Source organism: Gekko japonicus, unplaced genomic scaffold (genome assembly GCF_001447785.1).
Source record: "Gekko japonicus isolate JY-2015 unplaced genomic scaffold, Gekko_japonicus_V1.1 scaffold377, whole genome shotgun sequence".
In the NCBI taxonomy this organism is placed as follows: Eukaryota; Metazoa; Chordata; class Lepidosauria; order Squamata; family Gekkonidae; genus Gekko; species Gekko japonicus.
The window spans coordinates 884,456-899,057 of NW_015166432.1; the positions used below are offsets into that span (position 1 = coordinate 884,456).

The 14,602-nt window shown below is 42.4% G+C and overlaps 1 protein-coding gene across 6 annotated transcripts in view; it reads left to right on the forward strand.

Moving 5' to 3' along the window:
• TCF4 (transcription factor 4) overlaps positions 1 to 14,602 on the forward strand; it is a 480,671-nt gene that overhangs the window by 233,111 nt on the left and 232,958 nt on the right. For all 6 annotated transcript variants that reach the window (XM_015411865.1, XM_015411869.1, XM_015411868.1 and 3 more), the window contains one exon: positions 5,685 to 5,749. In XM_015411865.1, the coding sequence (XP_015267351.1) occupies positions 5,685 to 5,749 (65 nt within the window). The remainder of the gene's footprint in view (positions 1 to 5,684; positions 5,750 to 14,602) is intronic.

Consider the following 14,602-nt stretch of genomic DNA (forward strand, 5'->3'; position numbering starts at 1 on the left):
GGTACGTGGGGCTGAGAGAGTTTTGAGAAAACTGTGACTGACCCAAGATCATGCAGCTGGCATCATGTGAAGGAGTGGGTCCACCACTGTTAACCACTACACGAAGCTGGCTTAACCACCACACCAAGAGAATTGGCAAAAAAAGTCATTATAGAATCACTGTAGAGATATTAATATATGACAGTAAAGAATATATGTTGTATGTAAAAATCCCAAATGTGTGCTATAAGAAATTGGCAAGTGCTCTTTACTTCTACAAGGCATATGATGGGAACAGGAGAGGAAACATAGTGGCTTTGCAGTATCTGAAAGTCGTGTAAGAACATAAGAAGAGCCTTGCTGGATCAGACCAGTGGTCCATCTAGTCCAGCATCCTATCTTACACAGTGGCCGGCCAGTTTCTCTGGACAGCCAACAACAGGGCATAGAGGCTGAGACCTTCCCTTGATATTACCTCCTGGCTCTGGGATTCAGAGGCTTAGTGCCATCAGAGAGCTAGAGGTGCATATGTGCAGTCATGTCTTGGTTGTTTGAATCTACTGTTTTTAAAATGTGGGGGTTATTCTACTTTTCAGGCATGTGTCTTCGCCTGCCACCATAACCACATGAGTCTATAGAACAGAGGTGTTTATGCTGTGGAGAAATATGCCTCTTCACTTTGTTGTTTGGATGGATGTTTATTTTCCATTGCCTGATGATTTTAAAGAACAGATGACCTCAGCAGAAGAAATGATGATGTGGCGATGAAATCAGAAATGGAACTCGATGGAAGCAGTTCTCAAACCAGAATGTTAGGAATTGAAATGCACCCATTTTTAGTTGACCTCTCCCGTCCTCATGGCCTCATCTAAAGCAAAAGCAAAACTACTAATTTGGGAATATTTGTAATTGTATCTGGATTTTGCAGCTTGAGCTTAGCTCAGAATTTAAGATGTAAGATCAACATGAATTCTGAAGCCAAGTCTGTCACAACAATAGCCGTACTTCCATTTCCCTCAGCAGACAGAAAGGAATATGCCCTGTGAGTTGTTATTTTCCATGATGGAGTAAACACGAGGTGCCCTATCTTTCAGAGCAAAGGGGGAAAAATTATGTGTGAGAGTTGGATGACTTGCATTTATTCGTTTGGAAGTTGCTTAAATTTTCTGCTTAATTTGATTAATTTTTCAAAGCGCACCATGGAAAGGCAACTGGCTTCTTCATTGACTGGCTGGAAATCTTATACCGCTTCCTTTTTCCCCTTTCCCTCTTTTTATTACAGTACAGCTCAAATGCTTGCAAATGCCTAGTGAGCAGTCATTTGAGTTTAGTTTAGAATGCTTCCTTTATTACATATCTTGGATGCAAGGATATGGAAAAGAGTCTTTGCAGTTCTGTCTGTTCTTCTTTGTATGTATTTTGAGTAGTATGCATTCTGTCCATTCATGTATTTCTTAAAAAAAACGTTAGCATTACTATTAATAATATACTGTGAATCATTCTGAAGGGCAGTACATGCTTCACAGGATCGGCTTCTCTTGGGAAACAGTGGTTCAGTTCTCAGGTAAAGACCGATCTTTTGTTTTAGCAATTGTTACGATATTTACGTGTGGTCCTTTCGAAGGAGAAATTATTAATCGGATGTGTGACAAGTGTTTTTATTGGTTGGTTTCTGATACTTTCCCCTTTCCCGATTATACAAAAAAAAAACAACCCCACTAATGGATACATTTAGGGTTTTTTTAAAAAAGAAATACATGGACAGTAGTACTCCATGCAGTAAAAGACTTGAGCGATTAATGCTACCCTTATGCCTCTTTTGAGTAGTTGTAGCCATGGGGCTTGGCACGGCCACCACTGTCTTTGTGCCAAAAAATATCCGCAGCGGCTGCCGCATTCTAGTATACTGGAGGGTTGTCTCAAAAATTCCGCAGTGAGTGCGTCGAGTTTCTACATTGCTGTAGATCCTTCCTCTTTTGAGATAGATTCCCCCTACCTCCTTAAAAATAAACAATAATTCATACTGCTTCAGTTAAGAAATGCATATTCTAGACTGCTGGATCTGAGCACCTGAGAACGCTAGCGTAATGTACAGTAAGCGTAGAGATTCTGCCTGAGCCCTGCTTTCATTCATGACCACAAATAGTTATTTAAAGAGCCTACTCTAGCATATTATCAACCCTCTTTTCAAATTTTATTATCTGAAACAAACGTGCCAGTGAATTTTAAGCAGAAAATCAACAATAAAGAGTGTGGTTAATTTTAAATGGACAGGTTTTGGGGGTTTTTTTAATTATTAATTTTACAAAGAATTCTTTTCTCCATAGAATGAAATGACATTGCAAATGTTAGTTCCATAATGGCAATTGACCGTAGAAGTTTATATAATTCCTTATGAATTTTTGGTGATTTTTTTTTGTTTGTTTATTCTTAATAGGAAGCAAAGGGAGATTTCAGGTTGGATTTGGGAAGGGGAAAAAAGATATAATAAAAGTTAAAGGGTCACACTACTGGGACAAAATGTATTCACTCGTGATCTCCTGAGCTATCTTTTTGGTGGTAAAAGTGGATGCTACCGATGAAATCTTTACAAGGAGCATAATCCTTAAAAAAAAAAGTCAATCTCCTGCTGGTTGCTGTGTCTCTTTGGTACCTCACAGGCTTCGACAGAGTCCTGGACGAGTGCCCATTGATGTCATGGAAACACTCAAATTACTGAGAATGATTCATGTCTGTGCTGTTCTCTTATCCTCCCCCACACAAATAGAAGTAGATTTTTAACCCTGACAACTTGTAATTTGCAGTGGGTTTATTTTTGTATCTGGATAAATATTTTTTAACAACTGAAATTAAAATGAGGCAGTCTGTGTGTGATATGATAGTGAGGAGGAGGAGGAGGAGGACAGGTATCCACGGGCAGGAAATGGGATTCATTCGCTGAGCTCTTTGTGCAGTGGACTGAATTTGTTGGCTTTATTCTTCTCCCCCTCCCCCCACTTAAAATTTATTGTTTCTCTTCACCAAATAGCTTTTAGAGAAGTTGGTCTTATAGTTACAGAGCGAATGAAGACTTGACAACGTTCTTTTTTTTTTACTTTCAGGATCATTATTTCCCCTGTTTAATCTCTGGTGGAAACAGTCAAGATTGAATCGATTATGATCATTACTACTTTTTTTAAAAAAAATCAAAAATGCCAAATATTTAGTTGTTGTTTGTTCGTAGTGTGCCTATTAAAACCTCTGTTTGTGAGTACTAGATGAGATGGGTAGGACTATTACTGACTCTCACTTTGTGTCTGCTAGTAGATCTTCCTTCCCGCTCTTGCCTATGGCTCTCAGGCTGTGAGCTTTTGGCTTGTGCCTCTTGGCATGTCCAAGATTTAAGTACCTGTAGCAGAGGAGAAGCAAACTCAGTCAAATATTATACAGCTCCTTCTAGTCAGGCAGCCCGGTCATCCCTCCCCTGCCTCTGTGTCACTGTTGTGTTATTTGTAACTTGCATTCTTTTCCATGAACTTTGAATACGAGAAGGTTCCCCCTCAGTGCAGGCCCTGAGCTTCTAAACAGGAAGATGTAACTGAATATAGATTTCATGTAATCAAGTTAATGCATGTAGAGGGTTATGCTAAAGAGCTGTGAAATCACCACACCCACTATTTTACAGTGAGACTTTATTTTATATTATAAAGCCATCTAACATAGGCTGTCATTAACCCAGCTATAAAAAGGTAGAGGTAAAGGTTCCCTTGCTCGAAAGCCAGTCGAATCCGACTCTAGGGTTGCGGTGCTCATCTCTGTTTCAAAGCCGAAGAGCCAGCGCTGTCCTGCCAACCTAGCAGTTCGAAAGCAAGAAATTGCAAGTAGATAAATAGGTACCACTTTGGTGGGAAGCTAACAGCATTCCGTGCGCCTTGGTGTTTAGTCATGCCGGCCACATGACCACGGAAACCCAGCTATACTGGACAAAATATATTACATGGCATTTTGTATGCACTTTTTTGGGGGAAAGGGATTTTTTTTGTGTGTTAAAAACTTTCATTCAGCATGCCTCTAGGAGACTAAAGTGCAGTTTCCCCCCTTTAGTTCAGGGCTTAAATGCAGAAAAAATATATTCCAAATAAAATAACATTCAGTAAAATCAAAGGGCAAAGTGCATGTCTTTGGTAGTAATAGTAATTAAATTATTCATTTGCGGAGGTAATGTACTGTACAGTGTATAGCCAGCTTTTGCAATTTACTGTATGCTTGATTGGAAAAACAACCTGGCCTCTACATTAAATTATATCATTAGACCCAAATACTGGAAGTGTTGTCCACCAGCAGATAGAGACTGTATGGTTCATACGTGAAAGATATCAAGTCACTAACAGCCCATTTTTTTTTGCCTCTTTCCATGTTAAGCCATTTAATCTCAACTCTAGTGATCTTATTGCAGGTGTGCTCTTGGCCACTCTGTCTTAATCTGTCACTTTCGTATCATAGTCTTAATCACCTGGATGGCTTTCATACTGTCTCTCTGGCTTCAGCACCCATGGCTATTTTTTGTTTTCCTCATTGAACAGTGCTGCTAGGTGTTCATGTTTTTCACCAATGAAATTTCTCTCGGTTGATGTGTTAGCCGTCATCCCTACATTTGGAAAACTGCTCTCCTTGGTAAAGTAACAAAACTATCTAGCTAGAACATAGGCTGGCTGAGCAGTTGGTGTGTTAAAGGAAAGTGGAGAACATACAGGAGAATCTTAGAGCTGGCATAGAATTTCACAAGCCATTCAAAGACTTGAGTCCTGAGGCAGCTGAAATATTGAACTGGAATTTTCATTCCCAAGTGTAACTTCTGAGATCAGGTCATTCATTATGGAACTGCAATGGGAAAGAGAATGAAGAATTTGACTTCTGAAAGGTTTCTTTGAGAAAATTACTAAATTTACCATCTGGAGAGTCTCTGATTGATTACTTCTGACCTCACTGGAGAATTCAGTGTAATCAGTGGTACTTGTTATGGTAAGTTCATGACATTGGTGACCGTCACACTGTGTAAATAAAAATAAATATACCCAACTATTTTGAAATAGGTAAGAGAATGAAAAAATAAAGAGGCAGTTCTGGTTGCTTCCATAGAGAATTGTTAGGCCTGTTTCATTTACGTTGTTGGGAAGCATGAGTGACATTTTGAATAAGCACACAGTGTGTTTTCCTTTTCTTTATCATCCTGAAGAATGACAATGCTTAAGAGTGCAATCCTCCAGGAACTTCTCTTCCTCCATTCCCTTTGAAATGAATAGTAGTTGTGCATGAACGGTGTGACACTGCACATGGAGTTCCTGCACAAGTGGACTTCTAATCCAAGTTGGCATCCTATCTACTCCAATGAGTTTATGGTGGATAGGGATGTGACACAGCCCCTGACACTGAACTAAGTGCATGATGGGAGCTGTTATACATATTGGGTTTTCTTTGGGGGGGGTGTACTTGGATGGTTTTGTATGGGTTTTGAAATGATGAACTCACATTATGGTAAATTAAAATATTGCAGGATAAGCTTCGTTTTCCTCTTTGTACATGATATCCCCAGAGATTAGCATCATTTAAATATTATGCATATGTGAATGTATAAATGTTAGTTTGAAAATACAAATGAATTCATTCTATAATATATTATTTTGGGGGGAAATATGGCAGCTAATACATACTTTTTTTTTAAACAGATAAAACAGAAAGGGGCTCCTATTCATCATACGGGAGAGACTCAAACTTACAGGGTTGCCACCAGGTAAGAGTCAACATACAATTACAGAAACATTCTTAATAGTTGGATTGACTGCATAAAACTTCTTTTCTGAGATGCACCAAATGGTTTACAAACTGGACTTGAACAAAAATTAAACGATCTCCCCAAACATATACAGTACAAAAATATAGCTTTCTGTTACTAGCTAGGTCAGTCTCTTAGTATCCTGTTGGTAAACTATTGATCACTCTGTCTCTGAATATTGTGACAGTTGTCACATAAAGACTCAACTTAAGGAATTATAATAGTGTGTGGGGGGGAAATGCCAACCAAGCATGTGTAAGACCCTGCTTTTGGATGGCTATTGCCATAAATTATAGTTTTCATAGAGTCTGTATGATGTTGTGTGAAAACAGGGTTGTATTGAGGGATAAAAATGTCTGTGAAAATATGATTTGTTGTCCCTTTTTGTTTCTGAATTGTTTTTGGCTGGAAGTCAAGGCCAGCAGGCTAAAAGCAAAGCCGTCTCAAGGGAAGCATGCGGGAGCTAGAAAAATAAGAGTAGTTTAATTAAATAATAAAATGCCAATGTAATACAAAGGGTTAGCATGTGTGTGTTTGTGCCTCTGTACACTCTGCATTTGCATACTTTAAACTCTCCAGAGAGTCTAAAAATTGCTATCAATAGCCAAACGTCTAAGCTTCTTTCAAGCCAAGTGATAAAAAAGGATGCTGCAATTTAGTTTCACCAGGAGTAAAACATTTCTGAAAGTTAAAATTCATTTGTCCTTCTCTCTTTCTGTCTTTGTTTTTCATCCCTCCCCCCCCCCAAAAAAAATCTGTAATTCTCAGTTTGGAAAACTATTGGAGAATTATAACCCTTTCAAAAATATTAAACCCTTTGCAGAGATTTTAACTCTGCAAGGAAAATGAGGCAGGCATATTATTTCTCTTTTTGATGTGGTGGTGGGGATGTTCGTTTCCCTTTCTCCTTTTCAGGTGCCTTTGACCCTTCATAATATGGGGAAATAATCAGGGATTTGGGGGTGGGCATTGAGCAACTTCGCTTAATTAACCATGGAAAATATAAACAGTCCAAGTAATTAAATAGAACCTCGCCTTGAAAAGGACACATAGTTAGTATTAATGCATCCTTAGAGCTGGCATTCCATTGCCTTCCTGCATCTGTTTGCTTTTTCAAGTTTTGATTCTGCAGCCTACTCAGATATGCCATCAATTCTATCTGGATCTGTAGCCAAAGATTTGTGGAAATGAGACACAAGAATAGCTGAGTTCAGAACTAAGCACCGCTCGCGTGATCCAGTGCAGTTCATCCCCCCCCCTCACCTTTTGGGGATGGAATTCCAGAGGAAAGTGAATTTGCAGCCATTCCAGGGCAACAACGGAAACATTTTTGGAATGCGAGTGAAAATGTTTGGAGATAGCTTGGGCAATGAACAGCTTAGTGCTCTGTCTCTAGTGTAAAGCTTTCAGTTCCTGTGGAAGGCCTGTTCCTGTGTATCTAGTTTCCGAAGGGTCAAGGGCAGAGGTTGTTGAGACTGAGGGAGAAGGAGATGATGACATTTTTCCTTTTTGCAGGTGGTGGTGGTGGAACAAACTGCAGTTTCAACCAGCCAGCGCCCCCCCCTTTTTTTGTGTGTGGTTGGCTAAGAGAGATTTATATGACTGGACTTTTGCTTTTTAGTTAATCCCAGTTTGTACAGGTTCTTGCTTATCGGTAACTGGCTTTCTCAGCTGACTTCTGTAGAGCAGAGGCCGTATAAACTCTGAAATCACCATTCTGACTGCTTGAGAGTATACATTCTTCAAATACCCCTCCCCTTTAGCCAGCCACTGGAAGCCCTGTCACGAGATTGCTTTTCTCAAAAGGATTCAGCTTACTAATTTTGTTCAAATTTCAAGACCATGTCCTAGAAATCACTGGATGCCAGCGGCTGCCATCTTGCCTGTACTCTTTAAGTTTCCACAGTGATGATGCCACAAGGCTCGGGGAGGGGTGGGGAGCCCTACTCCTTAAAACACGTGTGGAGGAAATTGTCTTTTCTGGGATACCAGTTTAGTTCAGATTGTCCTCAAAATAAGGAAATGTCTGGAGCGGCTTTAAAAACAACAATGTTGATTAACCTTTGATAGTATCTCAGACCAGACATCTCTGGAAGCATGCCAAAGGGGGAAAGAATAATCCAAGAATAGTGATCACCTGCTTCAAAATATAGAAAACAAGCTGTAAGTTGAGTAGCAAGGTCAAGCTCAGTTATTTCTTAAGGAGGCAAATGATAAGGAGATGGGTATAAAAGTGGGCTCAGCCAGGGCAGAGGTGCCCAACCGATGCCATACAAGCCAGATCCAACTACCTGAGCATCCCCCCCCCCCCCGGCCTCCTCAGCGCCCACCAAACAAATGTTTCTCAGTGAGTAGAAAGACATTTGCTTATGGCATATCTTAAGAATACAAGCATGCTCACGCTGGAGCAGTTAAAAGTCCCATCTAGTCTGGCCAGCCAGCTACCCCCAGAGAGATCTTTAGGATATGAAGACACCATCTCTCCTTGGTTATTTCCCAGCAACTGCTGTTCACAGGTACTCTGCCTGTCTGAACAGGAATGTTTTCATTTATTTATTTATTATCGGGGTCATTTCCTGCAGGAGCGCACAGGAGCGGAGCTCCAGCAGTAAAGAGCCCAGGGGGCGGGCACATGCAACAAGCCCCACCCCCTGCTCCCAGCAGCCCTCAGTCAGAGCAAGAAGCAGCCAGGTAAGCTGCAGAGCCCCCCCCCGGCCCAAAACAGTCCAGTGGCACCTTTAAGACCAAGTTTTATTCAGGTACAAGCTCTCCCTCCTCTTTGAGGACAGATCTGCACGTTCCCCCCCCCCCCAATAGCTAGCAATCCAAAACAGTCCAGTGGAGCCTGAGCGGTCGGTGTTGCCTTCTGACACACTTCCGGTCATGTCAGGGTGTGTGGCATATGCAAATAAGTTATGCCAATGTGTTATGCTAATGAGCTCCTGCACCTCTTTTTTCTACGAAATGACCCCTGTTTATTATTCACATTTATATCCCACCCTCCCTGCAAGTGGGCTCAGGGCAGATCACAGCACAGGACCAAAAACAAATCAAGGATTTCAAACATGTAAAGTGTAAATATAAACAATTAAGACAATTTTAAAACAACATAAATTAATACAGAGCACACCGTTTATCCTCATACAGAGGTTTCCAGCTGGCACCATTGGTCTCTCAAACTTCTTAACCTGGGCCACGTGAGATGGTAGCTTCAGCTTCAGCAGGGGAGGCCAAGATTTTATTGGACGCCCACTGCCACCACCTCAGCCGAAGGCCTGGTGGAACAACTCCATTTTGTTGGCCCCTGCAGAATGGTCACAAATCCCGCAGCTACACCAAACAAGAATCCAGTTGGCACCTTAATGACTAATAACATTTATTTCAGTATGAGCTCCTGTGGACCACAGCCTGCTTTGTCAGGTAGATACGTGATGGGAAACTGTATTGGGAAATTTTATGGGGCAGGTTGAGGATTAGGCCTTGACTCCCCACCCCACCCTGCAGCAGTCTGCCCCATAAAATTTCCTAATATGATTTTTCCATTACATATCTATCTGACACAGTAGCCTGTGAACCACAAAAGCCTATATTGAAATAAATGTTTTAGCCTTTAAACTGACGTTGGATTTTTGTTTTATTATGCTACGACAGACCAATGTGGGCACCCCTTTGCATTCATTTAGCTAGCATGGCTAGTAGTCATTTTTAGGCTCATCTTTAACAGCTTTAACTAATTCCCTTGTGAAGCAATCAAAGCCAAAGGCCACCCCAAACATATAGCTCTGCAACTGAATTAATACTTGGCATGAATATGGACTCACCTTTGGCTGTCCTGAATCTACCTGTAGTCAATTTCATCAATGACCCTGAGTTCTTGGGATTCTCTCCTCCCCCCCTTGTGTTCACTTTCTCATAACTATGCACAACCATTCACTATGTTCTGCACACTTTAATATTATTTTTGTATATAATGCTCCAGTTACGTCTCAGCTCCTGTTTCATAACTGTAACACCCCACTTCTTATTGCTAGATGGTGCCAAGTTTATTATGGAGCCAGACTACTTGTGACTGTGAATGGGAAACAGACATACCTGGGCCTGTCTACTATGCAGATAATTCTGGGCGTATAGAAGGAGAGAAGATAAGAGATTGGATTTATACCCCGCCCTTCACTACTCAAAGGAGTCTCAGAGCAGCTTACAAATGCCTTTCCCTTCTCCTCCCCACAACAGACACCCTGTGAGGTGGGTGGAGATGAGAGAGCTCTTGACAGAAACTGCTCTTTTTCAAGAACAGCTCATCAGAACTACGGCTTGCCTAAGGTCATCCAGCCAGGTGCAAGTGGAGGAATGGGGAATCAAACCCGGTTCTCCCAGATTAGAGTCCGCACACTTAACCACTACACCAAACTGGCTCCAGCCATTGTGACATTCTAGTTTGTCCACTTGCTTCCAAGCAGTTCAGTAAGGGAATGCAGAAGGAGGGGGGGAATGTTATTTAGGGCAGCAGAATTGCATAGAACAGTCTAATAACTTTGGCTAAGGCTTGTTCTTAAGTTATGTTTTGTTGTAATTTAATGCAATACGATGTCAGCTCTTGACAGAAAACTTCTAAGATTCAGTAGTAATACAATTAGAAGTCACAATAAAACATATTTATATAATTTTGTTTTTAATATAGACACATTCATCGTTATGGGCTGCATTCAGAGTAACAACAAATCACGGCTTGTCATCACGGCTTGTCATCACGGCTTGTGCATAGTTATGAGAATTTGACCCTACCTGCAGCCGCCGCCGGCGTCCTGCAGGAGGGCTGCCATTGCCTCCACCAAAAAGGAGGAAGGAGCCCAGCTGCAGCTACAACCAGGTCTTCTAGGGGGGCAGGGCCAGAGCCATCTTAATGGCTGGCTTCACCCCACCTGTGTGGGAGGAGTCTTCATGGCATATCCCCTTGCTGGGCCCAGCCGGGTGCGAGCCAACTACAGTTGGCTACACCCAGGGGCAGGGTGCCTTGCCTGTTATATTGGCAACGGTGGGGCTTTGTGATCCTAGGCCTTGACCATGCCACTGTTCAATGTTTGCCCTTGCCGTTATGATATAAGTTAAATAAAGTGGCCATTAGTTTCCCAACCTGCAGTTGTCTGACTCTTTCTTCCATCGGGGGGGGGGGGGGAAAAAAAAAAATTGGAAGTTTTCAGGCTCACATGCAATCCCCTCTCTTCTCCTGCTTCAGGAACTGAAGATTTCTACATTCCCAACAAACAGTAGTTTGTTATTTCATCTGAATTGGATTTGTCTGCAACCAGGTTTCCAAATCCTGGATTCTAAATCAAGATTAAACCATAGTTTGGTTTAATTTTTTGGGAAATTTGTTGTCTTGTAAGCAATAAGAAAAAAAATGTAAATTTCATCTAATTTTATCTAATTTGAATGATTGTTGGAAATGCAGATTTCAATTTTTGTGACACATGCGAGGAAAACCGAGTAGAGGTATGTTAGCTTAGAACTTTCCAAGGCTTGTGTCATATTGACAAACCATATTTTTTATTACTTCTGACTCTAATTTATGACTCCAGCACTGAGCAGTGGCTTATATAATTGAAGCCATTGTCTTATCAAATACCACACAGTCTTTCATATCACCTTATACCATAACAAATACAATAGATTTCAATAGGCAAATCACACATTCAGCTGTGAGTCATCAAGTGATGTCTATATGACTCCACCCTTAAGATACATGGCAGATGTAAAACAATTTACAATATATAAAAAAATTATTTGTTCGTTTATCAAATTTACATCTTGGACTCAGGGTGGCCAACAGCATCCAAGTTAGATACTAGTTTTAAGAGCAGTGCATAGAATGCAACCTGCTTTATAATAAGGTTCATAGGTCTGAAGTTTCTAGGAGTAGGTCTATGAAATATATATTTCCAGTTAACCAAAGGTGATCAGTAGCTATAACCAGCTTACAGGAAGAAGTGTTTTTGAAGCATTCATTGATATCCGTGGGAAAGACCTTCATCAATGAACTGAAATGTTAAAAAATAAGTTTATGGAATTGGTCATTATTTATTTTAGCATTCAGCTGTTAAAATATGGCAAAATTAATTGAATAGTCAAGAAGGGATTTCCCCCCAGAACAAAAGGCTGTCTGCCATGTAAGCTTTTTGTTGCAAAATGTTCAGAGAGAATTTAAAGGCAGTTTATAAATGGAAAATCTGACAAAACCTAAAAGGTAGATGGAAATTATTCTTACTAAACCTAAATAGGCTGCCCCTTCCTTCCTTCCTTCCTTCCTTCCTTCCTTCCTTCCTTCCTTCCTTCCTCCCTCCCTCCCTCCCTCCCTCCCTCCCTCCCCTTCCTTCCTTCCTGTACTCAAATGTTACCAGAAGTTACAGCAAAAATAACTTCTGTAGCTTTGTGGTTACAAAAATCATTTCAAGCAAATAAACTTTCTTCTTGTTGAAACTTTCTGGCATTGATAAATCAATATCCTTAGCAACTATTTCCCCATGGCATTGGAAGTAGCAAACTTTAAATGTGATTCATTGTAAACATATTTTACAGGTGTTGTGCCATATAGAGGGGTAATTCTATCCACTTTGGAAGTTGTCTACACACTTGCAGGTGCCACTGCATAGAGTGCCACCTGCTAGTGTCGCTGTGAACTGAATACGTTGCTAGTAATTGATATATTAGACCCTCAGAGATATATTAGATCCGACTCTTATGCCGTACAGTGACACCTTCCAATATGAAAGCTACTCTCCTCTTTCATTTGTCACCATACGTCAAGTAAAAACCATAATTTCATAGGTAGTGATTGACAAAATGTATTGTCCAGGGGTGAAGGTCCCAGCCCCACCCCTGCACTCACAAAACTTAAAGGCAGCCAAACGGTCATGGAAAGAAAAAAACCCCAGGAAACAGTGTTCCACAGGTCAGGGAGGCATTGCCGGCGTCTCCCAGGCTGACAGATGGATTACAAGAGGGACTTTCCCCAGGGGGAGAAGAGGCAGCGAGAGGGAAACGATGGATGGGAGCTCAGGTGGTGAAGAGAGATTGGACACAGTCATGTCAGCCTTGCCCCACGCCAATGGTAAGGCTAGGGGGTGGGTTCAAGGAGAGACTGAGAGCCAACCCATTGGGAGCAAGGGTTGGCTGTCAGACAGATGCTTTTGGGAGAGGAGAGGGATTGGACAGTTCGGTGGGGCCTTGCCCCGAAGGGAAAGACTTAAACAGGGAGCTCAAGGCTGGCCAAGGAGGAAGAGTCTGGGAGAGACCCAGAGGGCTAGAGAGAGCAATGGGGAACCAGCAAGCAGGAGAGAGGGACTTGGGTGTCTGCCAACCCGCTCCTCCTCCTGCATCATCTGAGACCACTGCCAAGCTCCCTAGCATAAAAGTCGCGCCCTGGAGGACTCCGCTGCACCCACTCAGCACCCTGTGGACCCAGGACTCAACAGGTATCATATATTCTAATAGCCAACAGAGGGCGCCGTGCGGATCCTTAGTCTGAGGAAAAGGCAGCTCCGTGGGCCTCAGAACCTGCTTCTATTTGCTTAGTACACTTCCTGTATTTGCACAAAAATCGAAAAAGTAAGGAAATCTCTCCAGGGATGGCTGAATTCCCCAAAAAAGCTTTTGAAATGGCCTCTGCAGCAGGGATCTAACTCCAGGCATCAACTGTGAGAGAGAGGTTAGAACGTTCAGGGCGGGGGGGGAGAGGTCTCAGCTGGGTATAATGCCACAGAGTCCACCTTTTAAAACAGTCATTTTCTCCAGGGAGACAGATCTCTGCTGCCTTGAGTTCAGTTGTAAGTCTGGGGGGGGGGGTTTCCTTCAGGCCCCCCTTAGAGGTTGCCAAGCCTAGGCCTGCCAGCACTTTAGGGTTTCCAGTTTCCCCCCCTGGCCACCGACAGGGGATTCTGGATAAGGTTGCCAGGTCCAGGCTGGGAAACTCCTGGAGATTTGCGGGAGGAGCCTGGGGAGGACAGGGACCTCAGTGGGGTACAATGTCACAGAGTCCACCCTCCAAAGCATCCATTTTCTCTATGGGAAGTTATCTCTGTAGTCTGGAAATGAGCAGGAATTACAGGGGATCCCCAGGTCCCACCTGGAGGCTGGCATCCCTCGGCAGCACCCTCTGGGTGACTTGATACCACCTGATTTGCATGACTCATGTAGGCCCAGCTGCTTGCTACTGTTCATCAGCAGCCACCCTATGAAAGCTGGGTTGTTGTGCAGATTAAAAGTAGGAGAGAATAATGTAAGCTGTTTTGGTCCCCACTGTGGAGAAAAACTGTAATTTTCCTAGGTAGAGGCTGTGGGGGAGGGGTGTGGAGATGGAAAGTTGCAGACAGAGAGGCAGATAAAGGTAGGTTGGCTGTTGGGTGGGAAGGAAATTGTGTTGCCAACTCCAGGTTGGGAAATTCCTGGACATTTGTGGGGTGGAGCCTGGGGAGGGTGGGATTGGAGGAGGGAAGGAACTACAGATCAGTATAATGCCATAGCTGGAGGAGAAAAAGAAAGGGGGGGCAGAAGGGAGAAAGAGAGTGAGAGAGGTAGAGGGAGACAGGAGGAAGCAAAGGTGTGAGGAACAGGATAACCATTCCGCAAGTTTCTTGCGGGTCTCCTCTTGTATATTTATATTTTTCAACCGCATTGCTGTAATAAGACAATAGCAGTAGCCTAGGCCTCATATGCTGCAGTCCTTAGGAGTAAGCCACATTGAGTAGACCTGTTTAGGATCACCTAGTTCTGGATATAAAAGTATTTAGCCATTTTCTACATATTGCTCCACTT